Below are 25,928 nucleotides of genomic sequence, written 5' to 3' on the forward strand. Positions count from 1 at the left end.
AGCTTCTAATATTAAAACTCTATTCAATTTGAAGCCAGAAAAAAGCTGAGACTAAGGTGTATAAAGACAAAATTTCAGTTACAATATGCCCTAAACCAGTTCTAAAAAGTCCAATATTAGTTTTAATAGGCACATCAATAGTTTGAAAAAGTCCTTTCAATAAATGCTCTAGTAGTTCTGAATAATTCTCTGTATATATATATATATCAATTTTTCATTATATAAACCTGGAAACCAAAAATATTTTTCAATATTGATTGGGAATTTGTTTAAATTCATACAAACGTTTTTACCTTGGCAACCAGAGAAAGAAAATCCATAATAACCATTTTGACACCTGTCACAGTTTCTTCCACTGACTCCTGGTTTACATGGGCACTGACCAGTAGTGTCCTCACATTGAGGAGAAAAGGATCCAGCCTCACTACATCCACATGGACGGCAACCTTGACCACTGCTGAGTCCATAAAAAGTGTGCTATTAAAAAAAAACATTCTCATTAGATCAAAATCAACCAAAGTAAATTTTATAAATTAAGTACTAATTTCATGTATGTGGTCTTTCTTCTTGGCTGCTATTCATATAAGCTGCACACAAAAACTGCTTACCTGGCATTTATCGCACTTTAGGCCCACAACACCTGGCTTACAAATGCAACGTCCAGTAGAAGTATCACAGTCAATGCCATTGGAAGTACCAAGTTCATGGCAATTACATTCTTATAAAAAATAAAACATCTTTGATTTAAAAACTAACTTTGATAACATATTTTGGATCAAATATCATTATTTAGACAACTTTAAATAATAAAAACATATAACATTTCACATAAGCTGATTAAATATTACAGTTGTATTAGTTTTTAAACATTGAATACTCAAAGAGCTAATAGTGCCACAAATGTGACCTGTAGGTCTATTTTTAAATTATTACTTAAAGTGTAAAGTAAAACTAATACATTTTTTAATGTAAATATGAAACTGTGTTTACACTACAAGTATTTCCATTGTACTCCTTCAATGTAGCCAAAGCATTCACAAATTTGTCCATAAAACTACATGACAAACTTACTTTTACATCCAGCTCTAGAATAGTCATAGTAACCATTTTCACATTGACTGCAGGAGAGACCCCCAACTCCAGGTCTACATTTACACTGCCCACTCACAGGGTCACATTGTGAGCTTTCAGAACCACTCTGATCACAGCGACACCTTTCACAGCCTTTGCTAATATTGCCATAACCAGCCTAAATGATATATAGAAGTGCTCCTAAATGTTCAAGTTCAATAAAACATAAAATGCAGAAATAAAATGTGACAATCTAAAGATAAGAGTGAACTTAAATTGTTATTAGATAGTAAAAAGTACCTTGCATCTGTCACATCTACGTCCAGTATATCTGTCTTTGCAGGAGCACTGACCATTGGATGGATCACACTGAAAGTTATTTGAACCCAAAGGATGACAATCACAACCTGAAAGAAAGAAAATAGAATTTTAGCTTTCATTTTAAAAAAAAGAATTTATAGAAAAATTAATGTACCATATATATAAATAAAAGTTAAATCATACTACATTACACACAGATTTTTTTAATTAACACCATTCTTAAAGGCAATGGAAACTATATTATAGAGTAATAGAATAAGTATTTTTTTAATATGTCAAGGCACTTTAATGAAATTTATATTAATGTGGCAGACATAATGTAGACAACTTACCTTTGCAATCCCCAGCTGTAGCTACACCATAGTAGCCACTCTTACATTTCTCACAGAAATCACCTTCAGTATTGTTAGTGCAAATGTTGCACCTCCCAGTGATGTTATTGCATACACCAGGATGATCCAAATCCACAGCTCCCCCACAATTACAGCGACGGCATGAACCCCCAGGAACAGCTGGGTTACCAAAATATCCTAATTCACACCTATTTATTAAATAACATTTTTTTTCATAGCAAGTTGTTAGAAAAATCCATCAATTAAATGTAAAATTTACAGTAAGCATTACACAAGGTTTTGAAAATATTATCTGTTACTTTTTTTAATTCGAGAAAAAAACCTTTAGAAATCCCATTAAATAAAAAAAAATGGATGTAAATGGATGGATGATACCGTAACTTTATTACGAAATCTGCCAAAAATGCACATTATTCCTATTAATTTCCTTAAGAAGCTCATCATTTTGAGACAATTTTAGAAATGAATTTTAGTGATAAGTAAGAAGTGATAAGTTCCACCTTCTAACACGTCTGCACTAAGTAGCAGACTGTTATACAAACATTTTTTTTTTAAAGTTGGGAAAGTAATACAGATAGATGGCAGATCAAGTCTCTCCCTAAATGGTGAAAGTAAATAAACAAGGTACTATCTAAGCACTTCAATATAGTTTCCAAGATAATTTATATTAAACTTTGGACAAAAATGTAAAAAAATAGACTTATGAAGTGCAGTGACTACACAAAGACTACACAAAAAAATATGACTTTCAACAAAGTACAACAGATTTAGTCCTCACATTTCACATCTTGCACCAGTATAGCCAGGTCTACAGTTGAGACACACGTAGGCAGATCTGTCCACTGTAGTTGGTCTTGCTTCACACCTTTCTGCAAAGAAGTTATTTCCATTGACCAGTGGACAAGCACAAGGTTTGCAGTCCTCAGGAGTACCATAGCGAGGATCACCGTAAAAACCAGGTAAGCATCTGTCACACCTGTCTCCCATAGTATTGTGTCTGCAGCCCTGTTGACATTAGAATTTAATTAAATAAAGCAGAAAGAAAAAAAAAGAAAAAAAAATTTTTAAATCTCAAATTTTAAGACTCACTAGACATCGGCCAGTAACTGGATCACAAGAAGCAGCATGATTGTAGCAATCACACTTCCTGCACACTCCACCAACCAATCTGTCATTCACTCGTCTATAACCTGGAGCACAGCTCTATTACCAAAAAAAAATGAAAGTATCATCAACACATTTTATTATAGGGTTACTTGAAGCACTGGCACAAGAGGCAGTGTTTTATAAGTTTTGACAGAAATAAAGATTAATTTCCTAGACCAAATCTCCTGCCAAAAGGACAAGGGATGGGAGCAAGTTAGGTTCAAACCCAGGACATACCACACAACCATGTTGCCATTCATGAAACATTAGCACAAGATGCAACTTTTTTTACATTATTATTTTGCTAATCAATTGTATTCCTTTCAAATTCTGTTAAATAAATGATCCACGGCCACTAGTGGATTAGAGTATGATGAATCTGATTAAATGTATAGTTGCATTTTTTTATGTTTACATGTGTGTAACTTGTTCCTGAGAATGTATTCACAGCATGCTAGACATGTGTGTTGTGCTAAGTAATTCAGTGCACATTATATGGACATGGTTATCAACTCTGTGTATTTATTATGTTTACAACATACAGTTTATATGTTAGAATAATTGCAGAGTGATGTGTGACAAACATATTGATCAGCACCTTTACTTCCCTTGCTGATGCCATATACAGTTGGACTCATCTCAGAAAAGACCTACATCCAAGTAACAATTCTGTTTGCAACCTATAAATATTCTTTCCTATGACTTCTTCTTCTGTGGCATTTTACGTCTCGAGAGACGATCTTTTCCCTTTGCAACTTCTTGTGTGACTAAAGAGGCCAATCCTTGATACACAGCTGCGATCGCAGGTTGGGCATATATAATCACCAGGCGCCGTTGCATTTTCACCCTTCTTTTTGCTTCTGTTGTGTATGACATCTGCAATCTGTGACCCTTCCTTTATGCTCTCTCTCCATGTGGATCTGTCCAGTGCCACCTCTTCCCAGTTGCCAGTGTCGATTTTGAAGAGCTTCATGTGGCGTATGCATACATCCGTATAACGTAAAAGTGGGCGACCAGAGGCTCTCCTGCCTTCTATTAGATCGCCATACAGGATGTCCTGTGGAAGTCGACCTACTGGCATTCTACGAACGTGGCCAAGCCAGCCAAGGCGTCTGCTGCTGATAACAGAGTGGATGTCCTGGCATCCTGCTCTATGTAGCACTTCCTCATTGGTTATCTTATCTTGCCACCTTATTTTAAAGATCCGCCTTAGGCATCGGAGGTGGAAGACATTCAGCTTTTTTTCCTGCCATGAGTAGGTTGACCATGTTTCACTTCCATACAGCAAGGTGCTCAATACACAGGTCCGGTAGACTAGGGCTTTAGTACTGCCAGTCAGCAATATGTCCTATGACTTACTGGTAGAGAAATTCACATATTTTAGAGATATTTTTGTATAAAACATATTCAATGATAAAATCCTAACCCACATGGTGATGAAATTCTCAGGATAATAAATAACAATAAAAGTTGAGCACAAGTAAAAAAGTAACAAAGTTAAGTATACCAAACTATAAAAGATCATGTTTGATCAGTATATGTCATCAAATTTTCTAAGCATTAAAAATCCAATGTTGATCATACCATACCTCTAGAATGACCCAGTGAAGTGATACTAACATTGAAACAAATATTACATGGTTAGAAAATATAAAAAAATAATAGTCCTAAAAATTATAATTAGTAAGATTCAGTAGAAAACTCACTTCACAAGATAATCCTGAATAGCCCTCTGGACAGCTGCATTGTTCAACTGACTTCAAATAGCTGCCATCTTGTTGTGTAGGACTTGCAACATCAAGAGAAACTTCTCTTAAACTAAGAAAAAATATTGAAACTAAATGTAGCCAAATGATTTTCTTTTGCCAATAAAAAAGTAACAAAAGGAGTTTCACACTTTTATTATATATGAAAGAAACTTTAGTTACAAAAGCTTAATATTTCATCAAATTTGGATGTATGAATTAATTACTTAATTACTTTAGTAGTCTTAGCATTTCAATAAACTTAGTGTCAATTTTGTTCTCTATAATTTATTATCTATGCAGAAAAAACATTAACTTGTATTTAAGTATTCTTTTTATTTTATTATTAAATGCATCTTTCAAATAACTGAAAATGAGCATTTGCACCTAGAAAATATTTAGATAGACACAGATATATCAGTTTAAAGTAAAAGAAACAAATTTTAGAAACATACAAATATTATCCTGGACAATAAATATTATAAACATTGAAATGTTTCATTTATAAGTTGTTTGTTTCTCTCCAAGAAACTGACAAATAAATAACTTTAAATCCACATATAAATACTGTGAAAATGTTGGCAATGTATATTGAAATGAGCTTACTTCACAGAATTTTTTGCCGTGTGATATGTTGCTCTTATCATTACTTTAGTCAAGCTATACAAGACCAACATCATTTCTTCCCTTGTTATAGGTCTTCGGCTATCTAGATGAAACCAGCTTTTTTCATCTAGACGAACACGCTTCACATGTTCAACATTTTCTCTCAGCCGTTCTTTGGCAGAGGCGATGGTCAAATTAGAACCCTGAAGGTGAAAATAATTCTTTCTAAAAATTGTAATCTTTTAAAGTATATATTTTCATTTTTGTATAAAAATAAGCTAATTTTACAATATTGTTACAATGAGACTTTGTCTGCTGTAAATCCACTTAATTGTTAATTTTGATGTAAAATTCAAACTTTTTAGCTATTTTTTTCATTGACAATTGATGAAGTCATGTTTCCATATTTTTATTTACTAATGTTGCTAATTATCTAAAGAGTACTTTAAAACAAAGTAGCTATGTAAATCAGTGCAACCTTACTATTTTAAGCTCACATATTTCTTAAAGAAAAAGATTGTTTTGAACTTAGTATTTATCTTGACTTGACCTTAAGTGATGGAACTTTCATCAATTATTAGCATGTAAGCTTTAACAAAGTAAGATTATTTTTTATTTTAATCCAAATTGATCTTCATGAGTTAGGACTACATAAAGTAGGAAATAATTATTTCATAGGACATAATTATCTTCTCTTTTGAAGGAGCATCTGTAATTTAGAAGGAAAAGATATAGAATAATTCACATTTAAAGAAATATGATAAAATTAATTTAGCTCTATTAAGAATCTTCTATTTAAACAAGAATACCTTTAAAATAAAATTTGGCTCATCCAGGTGATAAGTCCACTGCTGTTGGTCATCTAGGGTGTACTTGAAGGAAGCCTGAAGGTATCCGCCATAGGAGCTTAACTGTAATATTTAATTAAAAAGAGAGTTAGAAGCTATAAAAAGTAGCTCAGAAAATTTGTAACATTCTTATATAAAGTATTGGTTTTCTATTTTACCTTTAAATTTTCATAAGAAGAATGAAAAAAAAAATCAATTAAAAATGAATCATACATTAAAATTTCAAATACAAGATTTAATTTAAAAATAAATAATTTTCATGAACACTTGACATAGTATTTCAATATTATTTATGTACTTTCTATACATGCAGTAATAAACATAAATAGTGGAATCTGTTAAGCTTGTCCAGTGTTTTTTTTTATTATGTTGAGTTTAATGAAAATTGTTAGTGATATGAACTGAGAGTGATGAAGTCATTACTCTATTCCCAAGGTAAACTGATGGAGCTATCCAATAGTAAATCTCATTCTGTGACAAAATGCCAGGATTGTCGGCTTTTCTTGAGGCTGAATTTATATTTGTCCAGAGAGTTCCTTGATGAAGAATATGAGTTAAGATGATTCCATTTGGATCCATGGTTTGAAGCATCCAACCATCTAGATCGTTTACCTTTGGTTAAATATCAGGTAATTTACATTAAAAAATTGTATTTTCATAAGTTACATTTAAGTAATTAGACATGGGTAAAGTTATAACACAACACTTGATTTGTTAAACATTTTAGCCACTAAGCAATCTTTGATTACATTGTAAAGCAGCCCATAATTAATTCAGTAAATAAGTATTCACCACACAGCTTAAGTAAAATCAAATCTTCAAAAGAAGGTAAAGTAATATTTTGATAAAAAATCATTTGATTTCTCAAAGTAAGTCCATAATAGATAAATAAAGTTTGGCATTCCTCAAAGAGGTACAGAAATAGTTAATTTTAATACAAAACATACACAAGCTGATTTATATTTGGCAGATGGTCCTTAAAATTTAAGGAAACATTTTACTAAAGGCCCCATTCCTACTGTAAGATGCAAGGTAGCAAGGGTAATAGAAATTCAGCCAAAGTTAATCTTGTCAGTAAACTGCAGTGTGATTTCATTGATAGCCTACCAGCTTATAATTGTTAATTAGAAAATTGATCTGATGCTTTAAGTTTAAATGTATTGTGAATGATTTGAAAAGTAATTTTGTACATCTATATTTCCATAGGATTAAATGTTTGTGAATACACACTGGGTCATAATGTATTCTGTATTGTTTTAAAAATCTCAACAACCATTATTATTCATCTATAAATCATCTTACCTCTACATTTTAAAAATAAAATCAATAAGTAAAGCCAAGGATGATCAATTTAAACTTACTTTTGTCAACCCCCATGGTACACTGTCACAAACATTAGTGACTTCAAAGCAAAAACATTTTAAACACCCTTCAGGGTTAGAGTGCTCTAGATTAAAGTGACTTTCCAAACATCTTTCACAGCGACTGCCTTGTACTTTAGGCTGTCAATAAGCCAAAAATATTTTAGAAAAAAAAAAAATTCTCATCACTAAAATTATAGAAAAACAAAGAATGGTTTTAAATCAGATTAGAGTTACGAAGCATTTGTAAGAAGTTCTTACCTTACAAATGCATGCTCTTTCACAGGACTCAGCATCAATACTTCCTGCAGTATTACACAGACATGGGCGACAGTTAGGATAGCCATAGAAACCAGTTTCACATGCATTACATGTCCGTCCAGTGTAGCCTTTCTGACATATACAGTCACCTGGGCTCTAAAAAAAACAAAACCTTCAAGTAATTGTGGTTTATTAAAAAAAATTTGGTAAGCAAAAAATGGAAATCATTTTTTTAAGCTTTGTACGTTCAGAATAAAATTCTTTTTAATTACACAAATTTTATTTATGAAAATAATTCAAAATGAAAAACCAAGATGAAAAACCATTTTTAAGTACAATCTTTAAAAACAAAAATTACAATTTGTTTTAACTATTCCAGAATTTCGTTCTTAAAAAATAACTCATGCAAAACTGAAAAAGCTTACCAAGCCCTCGTGCAGTCTACTTTCATCCTGCACACAGTGACCTGTTGTTGTTTGTGATTCTTGACAATTACACTTCCGACATGGACGCCTCATATAGGCAGTCATTCCAGTGGGCCTGTAATAACCATCTATACATCTTTCACAGTTGATTCCAGCGGTATACTCCTAAATTAAATATTAAAATAATTGATGAAAATTAATGTACATGAATGAGAATGGGGTAAATCAAATGTTTTATGGCTGCGGTCAACATATATATTATGTGAGTCATAAAAAGGAAGGCTAGAATGATGGCAGTTACAATGATGACACAAGCAGGATATGTTGCTATTCACTATTTAGAATGATTTACAGTAGTTTAGTGTGGCAAGTGTAGTCAACAGAAATGTCTTGTACCTTACAGTTAAGGCAGACTCCTCCTCCATCAATTTCTCCTTTGATATTAAGTGACAGACCCAAAGCATCCACTGTAGCATTGTAAACACATGTATCTGCTTTGCCATGGCAATTACATTCTAGACGAGAGAGATTAAGAAAATACTGTAGCCATTTAGCCTATAGAATTATATTTAACTAGTGATCTAAAACTAACATTGAAAATATATATTTTTTTTAAACAAAATGAAATGAGTGGATGTGTATCTTACAGATTTACAAAGTAAATCAATTATCACATAGATCTATTTATTATTTTTATAATAGCTTTTTCATAGTAATTGGCATTCATTTAGGTAGCCTATAAGTATACATAGGCTATATAGATCTAGTATCATATAGTAAAACTATAATTTAATGTAATAGATGTATAATATAGATAATATATTATTATTAGATCTATATCTATATGGATTTAGATTCTAGATATAAAGTCTTGAACTAATTTTTGAATAGTCTACTCTAAAGTCTATGTCAAGTATGTCTATACTATGAATTACATAGAGGACGTAGAATCTAATTATGTTCTTTTTTGAAGTAACTCTGAAAATATCTAGATTCTAGAATTTGAATTTATTCTAGACCTAGAATAGCTAGATCTAGATCTAATCTAGATAGATTGTAACTAGATCTATCATTCTATGTACCTTCACATCCAAGATTTTGAATTCCTCCAACTTGCCAAGGTTTATTATTGTGCAGAGGTAAACATTTTTCACAGTTGTCTCCTGCTGTGTTGTGTTGACAGTGACACTGTAGTCGCTGTTATAAATAAATGTTTGGTGTTTAAGTTACATTTGATTTTGAATAGAAAGATCTGGATCTGGATCTAGATTATACATTCTATTATTTAAATACACAAACTTTAAAAAATTAATAGAATAGTTACTGTTCAATAGTAAGAAAAAAATTAGTTCAAAGAACGAAAGGCCAAAGACTGTAATTAAGTGTAGCCTATAAAATTTTAAAGCCATGTACTGATGTAGTACATGTACCTTTTTTAAATTCCTACACTATCGTATGGCATATAGTTTTTTTTTATACGTTATTAATTAATACTGGGAATGCCATTTAAACCAGATCTAGTTCTAGATCTATATGAAACAAAAAAAAAAAATTCTCTTACATTGGGTAAAGTATCATGACGTTTGCAGAGTGTAGCATGCCCATAACAGATGCAATGTCCGCCAATAGAAATGTCCTTGACTGAGTAAAAGTACTGATGAATTAAAAAAAAAAAAAAAGGTTATAGGATAATAGGCCAAGCACGAAAATGAAAAAATTTTTTTAATGTCATAAAATCATATTGCTTTACAATAAGATAACTGGCCAGGTTGAGCCATTTGTCATGTCACCACATTTTATAGAATAATTAGGTTGACATGCCGGGAACACTACAGTATAACGACAATATCTAGGATCTGGAACAGGATGGATATTTTTGTTGGCTATTTCATGTTTACAGATGTAGATCTATATCTATTATGTTAGTTTTTTTGCTACCATACCAGTTTTGTGTATAACTGTAGGTTAGTAGGCCAAAATAACCAGTTAAACGTCTTATACAACGTACTTACCACATCATATGAGATTTGGTAACAGAACCATAACCTATTATCATTATTTTTTTTTAAAGTAGATCTATCTGGTAGTGATTCACTTTACATATAAAACACCAATATTAGTATTGATGTGGAAATTAGATCTAGATCTCATAATGAAGCTTTTACATTTGACATATGCTTTTCACCCTCTCACCTGTCGCTAACCACAGTCGTGTTAATTTATTTAGCCTACCAACTGAATTTACTAAACTAGGCTACTAGATCTCGGTTGATATTTACTTTCTTTCCAAACCTTAAAGACCAACCGAAGAGTTGTTTTTTTAATTGAGTTAGCTATAATATTGATTTTTTATAGTAGATAACATTAAATTTAGTTTCTAAAAATGTGAGATTTTACTATAAATATTATAAAGTACAAACTTAAACAATTTTGGTATTGGTTAAAAAAAAAGGTTTTAAATGTGTTCAGGTTTAAAACTGTGCTTTCAAACTATGAACTCACCCTCCTCGTGACTGTCTCATCAACTACTTTTGGATCAATACTAGCAAACGTCATCAGGTCAGCGTTCAAAGTTCGAATCTTCTGAAATCTAAGGCGTACATAACGGGCCGAAACAAAGTCCTGTACAAGCAAAAAAAAAACAAAAAAAAAACAAGGTTATAAAGACAGTTTGTGTGAAAACACAAACTCAAAATCGGCCCCCGAAGTGGTTCACCCAGGCAAGTAAAAAGGCAGGTTTCAATATTTTCAGAAAGAACATCAGAAAGAAATTCTATCAAAGACAAATGACAGAGAAGAATGGAGAAAAAAGGTTGACAGATCTTGTGTAGTGCCCCTATGAACCTGGCCTAACTGATGTCTTATAATGAATATCTAATTGATGCATTCATTGTGTCAACAATTCTAGCCCAATAAACGAGTATTGCTATCACAGTCATCTTGTCTTATAGTTAACTATTCACTAGAATTTGGGAAAAAATTCAATTCGCCAAATGTAGGAATACATTGTGTTTACTTTTTGTTGATGTCATCGGTGTCAGATTATATCGACTTGACAGTTCAGTACACTATCGGTAGTTCAGTTTGAAAAGCGTGTTCATTTTTTCATGACTTTTGGGGGGGGGGGGAACTTGCAGGTCTAGTAAATATAAATCCTTTTTAAGTTTCTAAGGATTACAAAAGTGTAAGAACCGACGATCACATACACTGATAGGCCACCGCCTTTGTCACAGCATCGACTTCTCAATACTTTAATCGCAGGATTACAATGTGTTAATCGCAACCCTGATAGCTAGAACGTCTACCCGGTGACACAAGCTCAGTTGTTTTGATTGAAAATCTGAAAACAAATTCGTCAGAATGGAAAAGTGGCTTTGGAAACGTCACCAATTAGTAAACAAAGTGATAGATAACATAGATTATTCCAAACGTGCGAGACCTATTCTGAGACGTCTTTAAATTATGGGTTACTAAGCGCTTTGCCTCCGAACCAGAGGTACCGGGCACAAATCCTAGTGAAGACATTAGTTGAGGAAAAGTAAAGGTGGTAGGTCGTTGTGCTGGCCATTGTTTTTTACGAAGTCATTATAGGCCTATATCTAAAAGGGGTCATAATTTAGCCTACCAGAGCGTCAGAAATCATTAAAACGCTTCTGAATGAATACAATATCCCTTCCTAGCCATAGTTTTTAAATTTGTTCCCCACCTACAAACATTTGAACAAAGAATTCTTCGACTGGTCATAAATAACTTTTCTCTTTTAATGTGTCTTATTTAGAAGAGTACGTACATTAACTCCCCTTTTCTTCTTCTCCCACTTTATATAAGGTCACACAGGGCCATCTTGTTTTATTGACCTGATAACACGTGGCTCCAAGCGTGCTGGTATTTCAAAAGGGATACAACAGATCACCTTCTGGTTTCTCTGCATTCTATGCATAAGTTCTTATAAAGATAGAATCTAGGACCCTTAGTAGATCTATATAGCCACTATGCCACTTGGTCTCATTATGCTATTAATAGATCATACTATTCTTATAAAATGTCTGGGATAATGCGATAGGAACAGGTTAGACAATTGAATAAAAAATCATTGTATTAAAACATTGACATTTTCTTTTAAAATCAGGTATACTTCTATCTGGTGCTATTCCTCGTCCCATACGCTAGTACAACTGCTCCGTCTTCCTTAGTGCTATTAGAGCATGGAATGGGTTGCCTGAGCTAGTCAGGAAAACCAGTGACTTAGAAGAATTTAGGTCATTGGTTAATATGCATGACTAAATGCATGACGCGTAGGACGTAACGTCTGTATTATATAAGATAAGATATTTATAGAGCTAGAACTTTTTGTTCTCAAGGCGACAAAATTGTCACAAAATAGGCCTACATTCTAAAAAATTATAACAAAGGTTTATCATAATGAATACATAATCCTAAAGTTTGGGTCCCCCAATTATTAACATTCGTTTTTCATCTTCATGTATAGCAAATGTAGGCTACCTGTTAGTGCATCTTTTTAAAAGTAAGATAGCAGGGCGCCTGTTTTCAAAACATTTAGGTCTTCTTTCAACCCACTCATAGTTTCCGGTCGAATTAAAAGTATGCCATAAAATATAGGCTACCACCCACAAAGCCACCCCATTGGGGAAAAAAAAAGAAAATTGATAAGTTCTTGTCAACATATGCACACAAAACATAAGAAAACCGATTTTGACGATCAATATTGACAAGTGGCGTTAATATCTAAAACTATACACAGAATTAAGCTTTAAATCATAAGCCAAATAAACTGATAATATGCCGTACTTTCGCGCATAAAACCCACATACGCTTAAAACCCGCACGCGCGTATACCCCGCACGTATTACACAATACGTAAAACAAAATCGTACCACCCGCATTCCTATAGATCTATATTCCACATGTGCAAAGCGTGACTTGTAAACTTGTCACAATGGATTACTGGTATATTAAAGATTCTCTGCCGCATCTGTACTATATGTTTTCTTGAGGTTTATAATGAGATGTTTATAAAGCTTTCCAATGTACATTTCACAACCACACAGCGAGCTTTAGGAGTTATAAAGACCTACCGCTATGTCTATATTTTCCGTTATGGTATGTTTATGAGTAAAATAAATTTTGTAAACCCCGCACCTTTGTATACCCCGCACATAAAAAAAAAAAAAAAAAAAAAAAAACAAAAAAAAAACGCGGGTCATATACACGGAAAAAGGTGATATTTTAGAGGTGAAAGAAAGCCAAAAATTACTTAAATATTCAACAGGCAAAACTCAAACTGGAGTTAAGGAGTTTGAGTTTGAGAGAAACAGTTTAGGTAATAGAGATATAAAGACATACTCTAACCAAGATACGAACTCCAGACCCCGAACGTTAGACTCTGCTATGCTGGCCCTGTAATACCTAATTGAAATTAATTATATTTACTAGTGTTTTTATGAGTAAGGAGGAGGAAAACTAGGCAAGTCATTAATAAAACTAGAAAAACTAAACGAGTCACTCACGTACACAAGCACGCACACACATTGACTCACACAAGCAATCAACTCAATATATTTCCGGCCGTATAAAGTGCTTACCACCAGATCCTTGCTGGGCTGGAAAACACCTGGTCGGTTGTTCACCAAAGACACAAAGATCTGTGAAGTACACATACAGTTTGGATAGAAATAGACATCAGAAATATACGAGTCAACATTGTTTGGGAATTAATAATAATTAATTATTAATAAATTACTAATAGTTAATTAACTAATTAGTTAATTTCTTTTATTGATTCTTGTCTTGTCAGGTAAAAGAAATTATTGTGCAAATTTTCAGCTTGATTCGAGTTTGGGTGTCGGAAAAATCAGGTGTACAAACATTTTACAAGACAGACAGACAAAGAGTTAATATAAGCTTTGTAATAAAAGTAGAAAGTTTGTCTGTCTGTTGTTAGTTTTAACAATTTTTTGAACAACCTAAAAAAATTTTGTTCATTGATTCATGTGATGTCGATCGACAAGGAATAATCGTGCAAACTGGGAAGTGGGAGAAATAATGTGTACACCATTCCACCCATACAGAGTGAGTTGATAGAAAATATAATAGACATTTATAAGTCCTGATGATGGATAGCCGCGATAAGTGAACAACTATGTACTCAAACTGCAAAACTAACTTTGGTGGTTAGATAGACTTTACTGTTGGACCATCGTTGAGATAAATGCCCATTTTTCATGGCTACGCAATCCACAAATAAATAAAATGTCTTTGAAACTAATTTGTCAACGTAATGGCGGATAACAGAAACTGTTCCATGGTTCTATAAGCAATGCAAGATTTACCTATCCCGAATACACTGACTCAACGTTGCACTTGGGTGGAAACGATCTTTAGAGGAAACGATTATGCTGCTGGAGTGTCCGACCCATTGGAAGTAGCTGTGTTAAATATGGACATAAGTTTAAACTCCTTCCAGACAGAGCGCTTTGTTCAATCAGGCTTACAAGCCTAGAGTTTCAAGAGCTTCAGCTCAACCCTTTCGACAGTAAAACGGATTTACCTGAAGGCTAACATATGTAGGAGTGAACGTGAGGAACAATAAAGGTTTGAAATGGACAGAGTTCTGGTGTCGCAATATCTCATGACTTCTTAGTGGTAGATCAGTCTAGGTCTCCGAACATTGCATTCTTACCTTTGGCACTGACATGTAATATCTGGACTTCGAAAGGGCCCATATCTCAGCTAGGACTTCGAAAGGGCCCATATCTCAGCTAGGACTTCGAAAGGGCCCATATCTCAGCTAGGGCTTCGAAAGGGCCCATATCTCAGCTAGGACTTCGAAAGGGCCCATATCTCAGCTAGGACTTCGAAAGGGCCCATATCTCAGCTAGGGCTTCGAAAGGGCCCATTACCATTACCATAGCAACGAGAGACAAAAATGTCGGTTTTATAAATGATTTACTGCAATGTCTGTAGGCTACTCTTTACGACCAAATATAGTGTAGACCCACCTAGTTATACTTAATTAAACATATGGTAGTTACCTAATTCTGTAGAACGTATTCTTGCTATAAAGATAAGACGCCAATGGGTACCAATCACCCTTTGGGTCAGGAATTTGTGATTTTACTATCACAAAAGAGTTACAAGACACCGATAGCAAAGACAAACAGACACAAAACTCTGTTGTTTCCCTGGCAATCTAATCATTAAATAGAAATAATCTGATTTAAACATTTCACTTTAAATTATGAGTGAGTCTGGTGTGAATGTACATTTTTTTTTAATAGTTATAATGTTTTGTTTGGTGTAATGCACAAATTGTAAGACAAATTTCTTTACGGACAATAAAGATTATTATTATTATTACTATTATTATTATTATTAAGCTGCAGTTACCATAGTAACACTTATAAAGTCATACCTCGCCATTTTCCAGTGGTGTGAGGGAAGAATATCTTGAAGTACATATGACCTCTTTATCCCCGAGGTTGGTCGGCACCCCGACAGTGGCCCTCTTACGATAAGTGTCCCGGCACTCTCTGTCAGTCATAGCAAAGTACTGCCACGGTTCGTAATTGACACCGTCCAGCGACTTTTCTAGAATCCAGTTGCCTGGCCTGGGAGCATTGGCTGCTTTGATTATAATGTACGCCACTTGATAGATCTGAAAGAAAAAAAAAGATTATATCCTAATAGATCGTATATTAGAGAGATTCTAGTGCTATTTATGAGAGTTCATATTTTTCAAACCAATGTAATGTGTACAATATTCATCCCATTTTACAGGTTCTTACAAAAAAAAAAAAAAATAGACCTGTATTGGGCATTGAATGGTAGGACGTGCTTACGTAATAGTAATAAAATATTTGGGTTAAAGTATTGGCTAATGGGTTTCTATTTACAGTTATGTGGCCTTCATTTTGAGCCTCCTTTGAAGAGTATCCAAAAAAAGAGTTGAAACAGAAGGTCAATGTAACTCTTGACCAGTGAAAAGATTTCTTTCGGTGTCAAAATATAATAGCATGTCTCTTCGCTGACCTCCCTGTCCGAAGAACCCCTAGCAACTTGATAATCAACCACATTTGTTTCGGGGCCACTGCTCCTTAAAGCCTCGCTCATTTTCCCCAGTCGAAGTGACCCCCAAGGGAATCCTTGGTATTCCTATCTAGTCCTAACTTCCACTTCAACTTCAAACCCTAACAATCAACAACCAAAGTGCACTTCCCATTCATCTTTCCGATGTGAAAAAAAAAGGATATTTAGGTGCGTCTTCAGAAGTTCACATTTAAATAACAAAAGTACTTTAATTTATTTCTAGACAAGAAGAAATAAATTGTTGTATCGGTTGTGCTAGTGCAGTTCTTCCTTTGCTTTTTATCAAACTATGTCGTCTGCTCATTTGTTGTCAATAGGTAGTACGAGCAAAACAAAAACAAAAAATACAACAAAAGAAATGAAACGAAACAAACATGAGAGGCATTTCTTCTCCTTGATCTCTGTTGACATTTAGTGAACTATTTATTGTGACAGTGGCTGACGTCAAGTTGGCCTAGTCATGTGACGGTAATTAGTCAAGTGGATAATACAAAAGACAAGTAGATCTATGTCTTGAGATGACGGTATTCGTTGGCGAGACACAGGTGCACTTTGAAGATAAGGCAGCTTAATGGAGAGTTCTAGTATGAATAACACGAGAAAAGTGGGAGAGCGAATAGTTCAACTAGTTAATGAAATGCCTAACTCAGCCCAGCTTGAATTAATATATTCTTTTAATCTCTTACTGGCGCCCTGAATCTGTGTTACCTCCTTTGAATTAGTGGGGCGTTTTGTTTTTAGAATGCAATATAAGCTAGAAAAAATGTCTTTGGCCTTTGTGATGTTATAATGTGAACTAACGATGCTAACGGTTTTCTCTATTGAGTTACATATTCATGATCTAGAATAGGTAGGCCTTTTTGTTACCGTGTAATGCCATTATTAATGATGTACTATGCTGTTCGTATCCGATTCATTTCTTAATGAGATACTATTGTTTACATAATAAATAAATCTGCACCCCTAAGCTGTCAAAAGATAAGTTATTGCCTTAATAGGCCTAATTACAATTTTGTTCAAATTATTAATATATTATTATATTTATTATAAATATATCTAGATCTAAGCTCTATTTAGTCTTATGTAGACTGACAAGTCTAGGCCATTATAATGAGTATATGTCAAAACTGCGCGCTATAAAGGTAGTTCGTTATTTTTGAAATTTGTAACTAAAACGAAGTTCGTATCAAAATTCTTTTTAAAACATTTGAGTCAGTATTCTATTCAATTAGTTAGTTAATAAATGGAAAACATATTTTATAATGAACCATTGACACTTTTACCATTGTGACCTTAGATTGGCTTAGATACAAATTATTTGTACCAATTCGCGAATCAAAGAATGAAGCTTGAATTATTAATGAAGAAGTCCATGACCTTTTATTTTTTAAAGTTACCTCCCCTGAAGTTTTTCATTGAAAAGTGTAAATTTTTGAAAAAGCTGCTTGCATAAATAATTTTAAAAATTAGATGGTTTACTTTCGGAAAAGAAAAAAGTAGCCGTTGCATCAGAACCTTGAATGATCTAAAATATCATGATTTCCGATTTTCATTTTTTCTTCTAGTTTCTGAGATCTAAACGGGACGGATGGATGGACGGAAAGACAGGTCACACAAAACTAATAGCGTCTTTTCCTATTTATGGGGCCGCTAAAAAAGAAAATCAAACGAGGATATTATAAAATAAGCTATTAGACCACAATGAATTTTTTAATATTTACTTTATTTGTTGTTGTTGGTGGTGGTGGTGCCAAAGAAAGGCAAATAACTAATACAGTTTGGGATCAGCAGTTCACAGGTTTTGCCAGAATATCGCACTGTGGACAACATGCTGATTTTTCCTCATTGCTGACACCCGAAGCATTTCCCATATTTGTGTTTAACCACAAAGCAGTGGGGGTTAAGGAATCATTTTTCGTTCTTATAGAGATAGTCAACCAAGGATAAAGAGTTCCTATTTTTGTGACCAAGTAATCTGTTTAATTATTGGTTAATCTCTATTGGTTATTGGTTAATCTCTGTTGGTTAATCACTATTGGTTATTGGTTAATCTCTATTGGTTATTGGTTAATCTCTATTGGTTAATCTCTATTGGTTAATCACTATTGGTTATTGGTTAATCTCTAGTTCAAATAAAAAGTGTTCACCTGTTTCAGATCGATTGTTATTGTCACATAATTATACTGGGCGCCATTGGTTAGTGAGGGGCTCTGCCACCACCTGTTACTTCCATCAATGGCGTTTCTGATGGGGTGCCTCTGGAGCAGGTTGTTGCTTGACCCATCACAAATGTCACAGTGTCGATTTTCCGCCGGGAAGACCTTCACGTGCTCTACCAGTTTGCAGAAGACTTCCGGTTTCGTCTCGCCGCACGTTGCATTGACTGAAATGTCTGCTTTTGATGCTAGGTTAAATACAACCGGAAACAACCCATTCATATCTGAAAAAAAATATTACAAGACCTCAGTCTATACTTTTTTTTATGAGAAAAAAATAAGGTTAGAAAATTATTCCTAATTAGAAGTTGATTATATTTTGCTAGCTGGCACATTGACTGAATGATCTTTCCAATTCTAGGCTTTTTTTTTTACATAAGTAACTATTTATAAAGCAATAGTAGACCTACTTATGCATGTTAAATTTTATAAAGCAGACGTGTGACAGAAGGCGCCAGATTGCAGCGGCGTGACGATGGGGTAGTGGGTGTCTAAATTCATAGTGTGTTACATTTATGTCATATTTAAATACGTTCATCATTTGATTTATAGCTTCGTTATTATAGTGTTAGATACATTTAATTTGTATATACTTTTTTATTTACTTTACATTTGTTACAGTTTGATACATTGTAGTGAGCTACAAATACACCAATTATACACTCTCTGCGTTAGCGTAATCCAGGGGTGTAGCCTTTTGAGAAGTAGTTGCCAACATTTCATTCTATGAAATTTAGTTTATCACATTCAAAAGAACAATAACATTTCAGTCTTTATTTTATACAACATACAATTACGTGTGGGTCAATAAGATTTAGTTTTGAAATTGTAAGGATAGAGATTTAAGTCATAGCACATACTGTTTACTACGAACATTGCATCCTTTTATATAAAATTTCACCTAAGACGCTTTTTGCTATAATTTACAATCTATATCTCTTATTTGAACATTAGAACAATATAGGTTTATTGGCAATTTTGAAGATTAAGGATGAGTGCAGTGTTTCACATGACTAAGCAAAACCCAGTTGCGGCCTGCATATTTTCCCGCAATTCATGCAGTCAAAGCCGTTGTCCTCTGGCGGTCTATTTAATTTTCTTTCCGTCTTCTGTGCCTGTCTTCAAGAATGTCTTTTCTTTGAGTCTGAAATGTTTGTCCCGCAACCTTTGTGAGAGCTCTCCAACAGTCTTTTATAGAGGCCATCGTCTGCTAGCTACTTTCCTCTATGCCCTTCTTGCACACACCGACCAAGAACTTGCCGTCCATGAATGTGCTGTGAGGCTTCTGCCTCTTTTGGTCTGTCTATCAACCTAAAAAAAATGGAGGTCATGCTTCAGAAGTCCCAAAATGGGAACTAATCCAGATTTACAAATCCATGTGTTTGGCCATCTCCTTAATGTTGTTGACCACTAGGCTGCACTTTTGTATGGCTTTGAGACCTGGGTGCTCTATCGAAGGCATTTAAGGCTCCTCAAACGCTTCCATCAAAGGTGCCTTTGCTTCATGATGGGCATACGCTGGTAATACTAAATTACAAATAACTATGTTCTGCTGGAGGCCGGTGTGGACAGTATAGAAGCACTAATTACCATTCGACAGCTGCGCTGGGTCGGACGCCTATTTTTTGTTTGTTTTCTCGTATACTTATAGTGAGAAGAAAATAAAATGACAAAAGTCATCAAACAGGCAGCCCTAAAATGTGTAGAAATAGAATTTTAGTAGTAGCGTGAGGTTGGTGAAGAAAGTCAACATGGTTGGCTGTTAAGTAAGTCAAATGACAAACTTTTAAACTAAACTTATTAACTGATACTGACGGTGAGAAGTTAGCCTGACCCACGCCTAATTTGAGGCCAGGTTATTTATGAAGTAAAATATTTGAATTATCTCCTCTCCTCCCCCCTTTTTTTTTCGCTGTCTGCCTGTCTGTCTTTGCCTCTCTCTCTCTGTCTGCCTCTCTCAGTCTTTCTCTCTGAAGAGAACATTCTCGTTGTTTCATATTGTGCTTATCTTCGCTGTAAACATTGGCTTACAAAGAAGTGGAAGCTACCGTAATTTCAGCACAATCGGAAGCAGTTGTTTACATTCATGTCTCCATAGTCAACTGAAGCATCAAACAACCCTCCATTGAACTATTGAAGCACATCATTTTCCATAGTCGCCCTGGACGGCCGTACCCTTTAATTGTAATTAACACGTAGGGAGGGGCCGGGGGATTTCCAGCGATGAAATTATGAAACGAACCTTTTATGTCCAACACGATCAAACACACACACACACACAGTCAGAGTCACATACTCACAATCAAAACACACACACACAGTCAGAGTCACATACTCACATTCAAAACACACACACACAGAGTCAGAGTCACATACTCACATGAAAACACACATCCATGAACTAAGACGAGGTCGCGTCTAGTCGAGGTCCTCGAGTGTGAAATACTTTTGAACTTCGTTTCAATGTCGTTCACTTTGAACAATCGTTTAAGTGGCTATTGGAAGGGGGGGGGGGGACGGGTTTGGCAGAGAAAAGAACAGCGATCCTGAGATGGAAAAGAAGAAAAATGTGAAAGAGTTGTCACCCCATGCTCCTCCATCTCTCGCCAGAGGAAAGAAAAGGCTTGGTGATATAGTGTCAAGTGAATGAACAGTACACACCGAGCGTTCTATTGGATCTCCTTTCATCTCTGGTCATTATAAGGAAATGGCTCATTTAACTTTGATCTTGAAAGCAAGGAACATTATTCACAACTCCCACCCGCTCCCATTTGTTTAATATCTCAATATCATCTAATTGACTTGTAAATTTAGGCATAAAGTTCAGAAGTTTAAAAAAAAAAGGTACTAAGGTCACTTTAAAAAAAAAAATCTAGATCTTAATTGAATTGAGTTACTGTACAACAGTTGATTCTGAATGCATTCGTTTATTCTCTGATTACACATTTACGAGCAGCTAATTGAAATACTTTTCGTATGTTTAGTGTTTGTGCACAGATTTACTGCATTCTGTACACGACACGTGTGTAAACATTGAAAGAAAATGTAAATCACTAGCGGATCCAGAACTTTGAAGTGGGGGGGGGGGCGATTTTTTTCCAAACCCTAACCCTATCGCCCAGTAAACCCTAACCCTATGCATAAACGTGCGTACACACACACACATACACACACACATACATACATACATACATATATATATATATATGTTTATATATATATATATTAGAATTATAAAAAAGCAGCATTTCTCAACCTTCAGCGAAAAACAAAACAACTGGGGCAGCGCTATAAGGTTCTCTTGTGGGGTTCTTGCTTTTTTCACTGCAGAAACGTATTCTCCTGACAAATACAGCTCTTATTTAGCAATGGATTTCGGGGCGAAGCCCCGACGCCAAAAGCGTTTTCTTGCATTCTTCACTGCAGAAACGCATTCTCCTGACAAGTACAGCTCTTTATTCATCAATGGATTTCGGGGCGAAGCCCCGACGCCAAAAGCGTTTTCTTGCTTTTTTCACTGCAGAAACGCATTCTCCTGACAAGTACAGCTCTTTATTCATCAATGGATTTCGGGGCGAAGCCCCGACGCCAAAAGCTTTTTCTTGCATTCTTCACTGCAGAAACGCATTCTCCTGACAAGTACAGCTCTTTATTCATCAATGGAGTTCGGGGCGAAGCCCCGACGCCAAAAGCGTTTTCTTGCATTCTTCATTGCAGAAGGGCCTTCTCCTGACTTCTACAGCTCATTATTCATCAATGGATTTCGGGGCGAAGCCCCGACGCCAAAAGCGTTTTCTTCTTTTTTCACTGCAGAAACGTATTCTTCTGACATCTACAGCTCATTATTCATCAATGGAGTTCGAAGCTCATTATTCATACTATTAAAAAAGGACCTTTTGAATAATGTTGTACTTGAAAATTATTTTAATATGAATTTATAGGCCCTTAATACATTGCAAATAAAACCGATTTGTTCCTTGAAAAGATAAGATACCCCACATATTTAGATTTTGGCTTTGGGGATCGCCGCCGAAAAAAAAAATTATTCAATAAATAGTATTCAATAAGATTACAGTGTAAATTGTGAATTATAGTCCCAAATTTATTTAACTAGAAAATTATCAGATTGAGTAAAGGTTGGTAAAAGGCGACTATGAAAACATTATTTGAGTTTATAACTCATCTCAATCATGGCTCTAATAGTGAAAAATTTCGTTTGAATTCTAACTTTTCCAATGCAAAGTCTTACTTAAAATAATTATGATAAATTCATGTAAAATTAAATAAACTCTGTCTGGAAATGAGAGGAGCGGTAGAGTGAAAACGATTAATCCTCGCTCCTTTAATAATTTCTGCTAAAGATTGCATTTGGCATTAAAGAATAGGGGTTGGGCGACTCAATATAAGAATTTAATTTATAGTGTATATAAATTATGATGGGGGAAATGCGATTGCATGTATCGCCCCACCCTCCTTGTACAACCCTTTTTCATTTAAATTTACTAATGATACAATTTGAGATTAGATTGTGGTATGACATAATATACAATGGGTCACATATCAATACGTAGTTTATATTATATAGATATTCAACTAATTTTGTTCACAAACTATGATTCTCCACAAAAATAGGACCGCCCCCCCCAGCATTCAGAGGGCTAGAGTGGGGAGGGCAGTACATGCAATTGCCCCCCCCCCCTCACCCCACCGAATCGGCCAAAATACCAGAAAGGGAGCGACATAATATAAAATGTATATATTAATTCAACTAATTTTGTTCACAAACTATGATTCTCCACAAAAATAGGACCGCCCCCCCCCCAACACTCAGGGGGCTATAGTGGGGAGGGCAGTACATGCAATCGCCCCCTCCTTACCCCACCGAATCGGCAAAAATACCAAAAAGGTAGCGACATAATATAAAAGGTATATATTAATTCAACTAATTTTGTTCTCAAACTATGATTTCTCCCCCCCCCCCACTCAAAGGGTTTAGGTGGGAAGGGCAGTAGAGGTATTCGCCCCCCCCCTACCAATCGGCAAACACGACATAATATAAAGATCGGTTAAAAAATCAATAACAAGTCTACACAATATAGATATTACATTGATTCTATTAGCAAGCTATGATTTCTACAAAAAAATTGGACCGCCCCCCACACTCGAAAGTGTATGGGGGGGCGGGATTGATACCATCGCCCCCTCCCGACCCCACCAATCGGCCAACATACTAGAGGGAGGGCGAAATAATCTAAAAATAGGTTGAAATATAAATAATTAGTATTTATTTTTAACCTAAGTAAAAAATTCGTATAAAAATTGTGTGAATTCTGTAATAAAAATCGCCCGCCCCCCCCCCTCCGGCGGGGGGGAGTCGGCCGAGTGGGGGGGGGGCGATCGCCCCTACCGCCCCCCCCCCTGGATCCGCCAGTGATGTAAATACCTCCATGTAGAAGAAAATCAACAATTTAACCAAAAAAAAAGTGAAATAAAATGACACTTTAGGCCCAAAAGTAAGGTTTTGAAAATAGGGTGTACACTATAAATAGAGCTATAAGCTTTAAAATATATACTACACTTATAATAGCATTTTCCTAGCAGTAGGCCTACTCTGACTAAACTGATGAAACACATCTGGCAAGCCAAGACTTCATAGTGCTTTTAATTTTTACCACGTTGGTAGACACAAGTATTTTACCACCCCAAAACCTCCCCCCACCCTGTTTTAAATAGTAGTTCAAGAGGTTGATGATGCAATGAAAAACAAAAGTTAATAGTAGACATCCAAGTAAGTCTATTGCAGCATTTAGTTTATTTTGTCCACTGAATTCAAGCGCACTCTATACGCTTTAGACAAAAGGACGTCAACCCATGTGTCAGCCATTGAACATGTTTGTAGGAATTTGCCTTTTAATGATGTTTTGCGTCTTTCTACATGTATTCAGAAGACCTTAAAAGTCAAATTCATGTAATTCCATCATTTTATGGGCTCTTGTTTATCTGCATGTCTAAAAAAAAAGGAAAGCGAAGTGTGGTGGCCACGTTAACGATACTCATTGTTTTTGTTTTAAATAAATTCATTTTATCCCTACTTCTAATTAAAACCTCTGTGCCTGGTTTTGTATGAACAACTTTCCTAATTTTAACTGCTTGATATTTTCAACTTGTTTATTCCAAGCTGAGATCAAAACTTTATTTAAGGAGTGCTAGGACGTTCAGTACATGTTCCCGTTCTACACTGGGCAGCTGGGAAACAGATACACAACCCCTGTTGCAGTTTCAATTGTGGAAGGCAGGCCTCGTCTGCAGAATGAGTCCCGCATTTCAAAAAAGCTTCTTCAAGGCCATCTAACAAAAAGACAGCGAGCTCAAGGAAGCAATACAAGGAAACCGTCAAGACGTTCTTGAGAGCTTTCAAAGTAATCTCTGCTTCTTGAGAGACTACAGCAAGCGAAAGAACGTCATGACACCATGACACTGGTGAGAAAATCGCTTTACAAAACAACCTTGACAGAAAAAAGTGTCTAACCACTGCAAATAACTCACTGACCCCATCTGTAATAGTGTGTTTGGTATTTCAGGCTTAGTGTAAAGCCCTCAGCCAGTTGCATGATAAAAAGTGGTCGTCTTCGAATTCGATGGACGAACCACACATGATTTTACATTACAACAGCGAAATCATAAGGATCAGCAGAACTCTGGGTAGCCGAACATTGTAGACGAAGCTAAGGTTTAGAGATAGACTGCATTGAACTAAATATATGTTCCGGATGTACACTCTCTTATTAGTAAAAATAAATTTACAGACGCTTCAGAACAGAAGACTAAAAAGTAAAGTTGCAATAATACATAAAACAGCAAGCTAAAACTTTCAAACACAAAAACAGCCTAATAAAATGCTTAAAAAGACTCAATTATTAAGGCATATTTCTTTACCCATGTGCTAAGTCAAATTCATATAACTGCTCCTTCTTCCCTGGCGCCATTATAGTCAACGCATTGCTCTATCGGCCTGGAAAACTAATGACTTAGCAAAGTTGAAGTGTATAATTATCTTGCAAGACTAGATGAGCATATGTATATGAGTATCCTCTGTAGGACGTAACTATATTCCTTTGAAAGAACGTCTTTAATTTATAAGATAAGATATTTACATACGTTCATATAATATACACTCGTGTAAGTTTACTTTATTTCAAGAGCTCTTGCGATTAGCGAGGTCAAAGAAGTAAGGAAGGGCATTTAAACAACAAACTAGTCATTACAAAGTAACACTGTCGATTGTGTGAGTAACTGCAAGAAATTTATTGAATAGTTTACACCAGTGTTTTCCAAACTGTATTCCGCGAACTACTGGAATAGTAAATTGATAGGCCATCACGTGAATTATTCTCTCTAAAAAAAATAAGCTAAATAATTTGAATGCGCAAAGTGTTCCGTTAAAGAAAAAGTTTGGGAAACATTGGTTT

At 34.9% G+C, this 25,928-nt stretch overlaps 1 protein-coding gene across 7 annotated transcripts in view; it reads right to left on the reverse strand.

Annotated features, from left to right (window-relative positions):
• LOC106060891 (laminin subunit alpha-1-like) overlaps positions 1-25,928 on the reverse strand; it is a 102,043-nt gene that overhangs the window by 49,271 nt on the left and 26,844 nt on the right. For all 7 annotated transcript variants that reach the window (XM_056028534.1, XM_056028533.1, XM_056028538.1 and 4 more), the window contains exons 3-23: positions 18,391-18,683; positions 15,570-15,812; positions 13,741-13,800; positions 10,640-10,759; positions 9,699-9,791; positions 9,220-9,334; positions 8,534-8,652; positions 8,138-8,302; positions 7,713-7,868; positions 7,452-7,592; positions 6,514-6,702; positions 6,052-6,153; positions 5,243-5,445; positions 4,598-4,709; positions 2,835-2,948; positions 2,524-2,750; positions 1,725-1,933; positions 1,372-1,478; positions 1,072-1,249; positions 609-718; positions 294-477 (exon numbers count right to left, since the gene is read on the reverse strand). In XM_056028534.1, the coding sequence (XP_055884509.1) occupies positions 294-477; positions 609-718; positions 1,072-1,249; positions 1,372-1,478; positions 1,725-1,933; positions 2,524-2,750; positions 2,835-2,948; positions 4,598-4,709; positions 5,243-5,445; positions 6,052-6,153; positions 6,514-6,702; positions 7,452-7,592; positions 7,713-7,868; positions 8,138-8,302; positions 8,534-8,652; positions 9,220-9,334; positions 9,699-9,791; positions 10,640-10,759; positions 13,741-13,800; positions 15,570-15,812; positions 18,391-18,683 (3,240 nt within the window). The remainder of the gene's footprint in view (positions 1-293; positions 478-608; positions 719-1,071; positions 1,250-1,371; positions 1,479-1,724; positions 1,934-2,523; positions 2,751-2,834; positions 2,949-4,597; positions 4,710-5,242; positions 5,446-6,051; positions 6,154-6,513; positions 6,703-7,451; positions 7,593-7,712; positions 7,869-8,137; positions 8,303-8,533; positions 8,653-9,219; positions 9,335-9,698; positions 9,792-10,639; positions 10,760-13,740; positions 13,801-15,569; positions 15,813-18,390; positions 18,684-25,928) is intronic.

Source organism: Biomphalaria glabrata, chromosome 5, assembly GCF_947242115.1.
Source record: "Biomphalaria glabrata chromosome 5, xgBioGlab47.1, whole genome shotgun sequence".
Classification (NCBI taxonomy): domain Eukaryota; kingdom Metazoa; phylum Mollusca; class Gastropoda; family Planorbidae; genus Biomphalaria; species Biomphalaria glabrata.